Here is a 5000-nt window from a genome sequence, read left to right as displayed (position 1 = left end):
GAAATGAAACCTTTTACTTCGCTTACCTGATGGAATAATATCATACATCTCGCATGTTATTTTGGCTAAAACTACATGTAGGCCTTACCAAATTCAAGGTAATTTTTTTTTGGCTAGAAGTGTGTTACTCATAGCCGGACTATATCGGGTCTATAGACGGTGAAATGACGGATATTGCTTGCTAGGGAGGACAACAACAAAGTGCGTTCTTCTGGTTAATCATTGAAGTGGTGTTTTTCTCCAGGTCAGTGTCTATCAGGTTCTCGACAGCAGTAAAAAGAACGTCTCACATGGGAAGAAGCTTCTCTCGTCCAGACTGGTTCCCATCCATTCCTCCGGCTGGGAGGTTTTCACCATCACTCAAGCCGTAAGTGATTTCGCCCTGCCGCTCAGGCTGGAAACCTGTACATTTATCTATCCTGCTTCCGTTACAAATCTGCGGGGACCAATCACAAACTGGCATGTCCACCTGGTGCGCTATTGGCGGGTTTAACACGATGACGACAGAGAAGCGTCAATCCAATTCTTTTTAAACTCTCGACGATGCTTGTTTTGTTTAGCTATGCTCGTTGATCTCGTCTCTTGTGCAGTAGAAAATAAAGCAATAAGCCCCGCGAAGCCGTGTTTTACATTGGATTTAGAACAGCTTAGGTACGACGCGGGCTTATTGCTTTTATAAAACGGTTACTCCATGAAAATATTCATTTTAATATTTATTTTATTCATAAAATAAACACCAGCAACAAAAATATAACGTTAAAACACATTTATTCCTCCGCCAAGCAATGTAGTTCCAAAGCGGTTGCTAAGCAACACACGGCAACAAAGAATCACACACGGCAGTTGCGCAGTAACACTAATGTAATGCGCTCACAGGTGTGTGTTTGTTGCGTAATTTACAACGGCTTCGAACTCGGCTCAACCAATCAGAATCAAGGACCGGAACTACCGTTTTATAATACAAAGCAGACTCCCCAGACTAATGTTCGATCTGAAAAGATTGAGCTTGGTCTGGTGATAGCCAGACTAGCCGTAAATAGGCTATGAACGAAAATAAGGGCTTTACATACACAACTTTTGCTTCAATCGGACTGAATTCATTCCGATTGGTGAATCTGAATGCAGTGTTTACATAACGGCCAAACATGTGATCGGGTTGATGCGCGTTTATATGTCAGCTTCAAATCTTAATGTATTTTATGATATGCGCACACTGCACAAATAGCTATAGCCTACAGTTTATCACTGTTTGCGCATAATAACAATTCTACACTGTTCTTTATTTGTTTTAAACAGCTTAATATTGATCTATTTCTGTTCGTAATTTGGAGACTAGACATATGAACTGTTGTGTTTATTTTTATCACGCAGTAAAACTGCTCAAATCCAGTCGTCTGTGGATGAGAGTCCGAAACGAGGACTGGTGACGCTGTCCTGCTCCACTTCACAGACGCAGTGAAAGGAGAATTTAAGAATAACGGGACACTCATTTATACAACACTTTATTCAACAGGAATAACAGCTCGTTCCGCGCGTCATACGTCATTAACGCTATTTCTAGGTCTTTGCACATGCGCAGTCCTTTCAGTTTCGGGTTTCAATCCGATCAAGTGTTGTTTACCTCTTATATACTGTCTATGGTGTTTACATGTCGCCCAATCGGATCAAAATTTCATTCGGATCGAGCTCAATCGGATCGATTACGGTGTTTACGTGAAGGTTTTGTTTAAATGAAAAGGTACGCAGACCGGTAGCTGAATAGGTTTCAGAACAGGCCCAAATAGTTGCTTGTGCAAATGCATTGACTTACTACATTTCTATTTATTCAATTCAATTCACATTTATTTGTATCGCGCTTTTCACAATAAACATAATTTCAAAGCAGCTTTACAGAAAATGCATGAGTCCACATTACAATTTAAAGTGATATGTTATGCAATTGAGAAATGTACACATACAAAATCACAGTTAGCTAAAAATTTATTAATTTAAACAATGTAATTATTGTATCTGGAAGGTGCGCTCCTGGACGTCGGATGAGGGCAGTAATCTGGGGGTCCTGGTCTCGGTGAGGACTCTGGCGGGTCTTCAGATGGACCTGAAAAGCGTGCGTTTCGCATCCGGCCGCCATCATCATCACAGCAAACAGCCCATGCTGGTCCTGTTCACCGACGACGGCAGGCGGGCGGCTTCTCTCGAGACTCCTAAAGGTTGGACATATGCATCTCTTTATCATCTCGACTGAGTACAGTCTCCTGCTGCTCATATGTGACCTTGGACCACAAAACCAGTCACATGGGTCAGTTTTTTAAATTGAGATGTATACATAATCTGAAAGCTGAATAAATAAGCTTTCCATTGATGTGTGGTTTGTTAGGATAGGACAATATTTGGTCGAGATACAACTATTGAAAATCTGGAATCTGAGGGGACAAAAAAAATCGAAACATTGAGAAAATCTGCTTTAAAGTTGTGCATTTATGTTCACGATTGTGCTGCATTCACTCACAAAAATACATGTTTTATATATTTACGGTAGGAAATTTACTAAATATCTTCATGGAACATGATCTTTACTTAATATCCTAATGATTTTTGGCATAAAAGAAAAATCGATAATTTTGACCCGTACAATGTATTGTTGGATATTGCCACAAATATACCGGTGTGTCATGTGACTGGTTTTATGATCCAGGGTCACATATACAGTATCTCTACCCAAAACAGCACTGTATAGATTCAAATAAATACTTTTTAAGACAACTTGCTTTAAACTAGCACTTATTCAAACAAGGGAGTTTGGGGGTCTGTGGAAAAGTTTTGGGGGAAATGTATGATATTGATTAAAAAAACAAGCAAATAAAAAATATATAGTGATATACTAAATAAAATATAGTATATATATTCAATTATAAAATATTTAGTAAATAATAAAACAAACTTTATTTATTTATTGAAATAATTTTTTTTTTTTTAAAATAAAAAATAAACAATACTTAAATAAAATAATAAAGTACAGTACTATAGAGTTTAAAAACACGTAGTAATGCGTTATTAGACTAAACTAAAACATTTCCATTACTTGAAATACAGTAAACATCAGCTGAAATAAAATATAAAACAAACTTATATATACATACATATTTACCTATATAACATATCTAAACTTTTTTAAAATGTCTATATAAACATATTTTATAGACATAAAAAAACCTGAATAAAAATTATAAAAATACCCAACAAAATTGATGAAACTTACTAAAATGGAAAAAAAAAAATGTATCTCAATGATGCTAAAATAACACTGAATAGAAATTATTTTACACATGTATAATATAATTTTTTTAGGATGAATTGGGAACATACTTTTAATATAGTAGTATGGAAAATATAGTATAAAAAATAAATGCATGATAAAATCTATTACTAGTTAACAAAAAACAACAACAACAACAACAAAATATATATGAAAAATACACTTTTAAATTTTTAAGTTAGGGGTTCCTCACACAAGTATGATCATATTTGTGGTTGGCGGTACCTGAACGCAACCTTCGTATCTCTCTCTTGAATCCAACACAGAAGTGACTTAAACTGCAATTCATCAACTGGCCACTAGAGACCGTCTCCAAATCTCCAAATCCCATAGACACCCATGTTAAAATGCCCAACTTTACAGCAGGAAAAATATGTTTACAGCCTGTTACAAAAAGTGGTTTTGGTCTATATAGCTAATTTTGCTCTTCATTAAAACTGTGAGGGGGATGAATTGTTTTATAACTCACCCATTTAAATTATATTAAAGGTAGGGTAGGTCAGAATTGTCTAAAAAAACTTTTATTCAAATTTGTTTAAACTGTCTTTATATACCAATACATAATTAAAATGCAAGTACTCTGAAATAGAGAGTATAAAAAACTGAGTGACTCTAGTGTATTTAATCTTCAATAAACACAGCTCAATTAATTCCATTCACTCCCACCTAAAAATGGGTGCGCGACTGCTCGCACGTGGGCAGAGCCAGTAATAGCGGCGGTAGTCATGGCGACGGAGAGTGACAGTCGCGCAAGCCAATCACTTGTTTCGTCCCGAATGGAATTAATGAGCTGTGTTTTTTGAAGATTAAATACACTAGAGTCACTCAATCTTTATACTCTCTTTTTCAAAGTACTTACATTTTAATTATGCATTGGTATATAAAGACAGTTTAAGCCAATTTGAAAAAAAGTTCTTTAGACAATTCTTACCTACACAACCTTTAAGCCTTAAATCTCTGCATAATTAAGGGCGTGGCCACTTGAGTGAGGTGGATTCCGGCTGATGTCACTACTAGCTGTTTGTCTGCTGTCTGTTAGCGTCACGACACCTCAGCTAATCGTCTCTTTGCCCATTTTCGTTTATCCGGGAGTGACGGCGCTGCCAAGATGGCGACGGCCGGCTCCGCCCACTTTTGGCTTCAAAAATGCTCTTCAGAAACCTACGGGTGACTATATTTTTTTTATACCATGGTCTGGGTGAATACTCGATTCTGATTGGCTGCAGGGTGTCCGTTAAAAAGTGATAGAGGACACCTAAATAAACTGTCAGGCGTAACCAAGGAAACCAAGTTATTGTTTGTAACTTGTAACTTTAGATTTCGATTGTAAAACTAATTAAAATATAAACTAATGTTTTAAAAATGTGTTATTTGGCAAGTGACCATGGTATAAGCGGGTTAATGCTGCGCGTCGGCCGGTTCACACCTTGCCGTCGTCCATTAAAACCTGACAATGGACACCTCGTCGGGCATTAACCCTTGTCCCTTACACAGTCTACGGTTCTAACCCGCACTCCTCTTTCTCTTCAGGTTCAGATGATTCTCCCGTTGGAGCAAGTCTCCCGTTTCCCAGCATGCCTCTCCCCGCACCGGCCCGTCGTAGCGCTCGATCCGCTGACTTTGACGACAGCGCAGAGAAGATGCCGTGTCAGCGCCTGCCTCTCTACGTGGACTTCGAGGAGAT

The 5000-nt window shown here is 37.7% G+C and overlaps 1 protein-coding gene across 1 annotated transcript in view; it reads left to right on the top strand.

Moving 5' to 3' along the window:
• Positions 1-5000, top strand: part of LOC306994296 (bone morphogenetic protein 2-like) — a 7842-nt gene that overhangs the window by 2364 nt on the left and 478 nt on the right. Inside the window, exons 3-5 of the mRNA XM_079639909.1 lie at positions 245-367; positions 2018-2210; positions 4847-5000. The exon at positions 4847-5000 is cut by the window's right edge and continues 478 nt beyond it. Of these exons, the coding sequence (XP_079496035.1) occupies positions 245-367; positions 2018-2210; positions 4847-5000 (470 nt within the window). The remainder of the gene's footprint in view (positions 1-244; positions 368-2017; positions 2211-4846) is intronic.

Source organism: Phoxinus phoxinus (genome assembly GCF_949152265.1).
Source record: "Phoxinus phoxinus genome assembly, contig: scaffold_124, whole genome shotgun sequence".
In the NCBI taxonomy this organism is placed as follows: Eukaryota; Metazoa; Chordata; class Actinopteri; order Cypriniformes; family Leuciscidae; genus Phoxinus; species Phoxinus phoxinus.
This window is presented reverse-complemented; position numbering and strand designations above follow the sequence as displayed.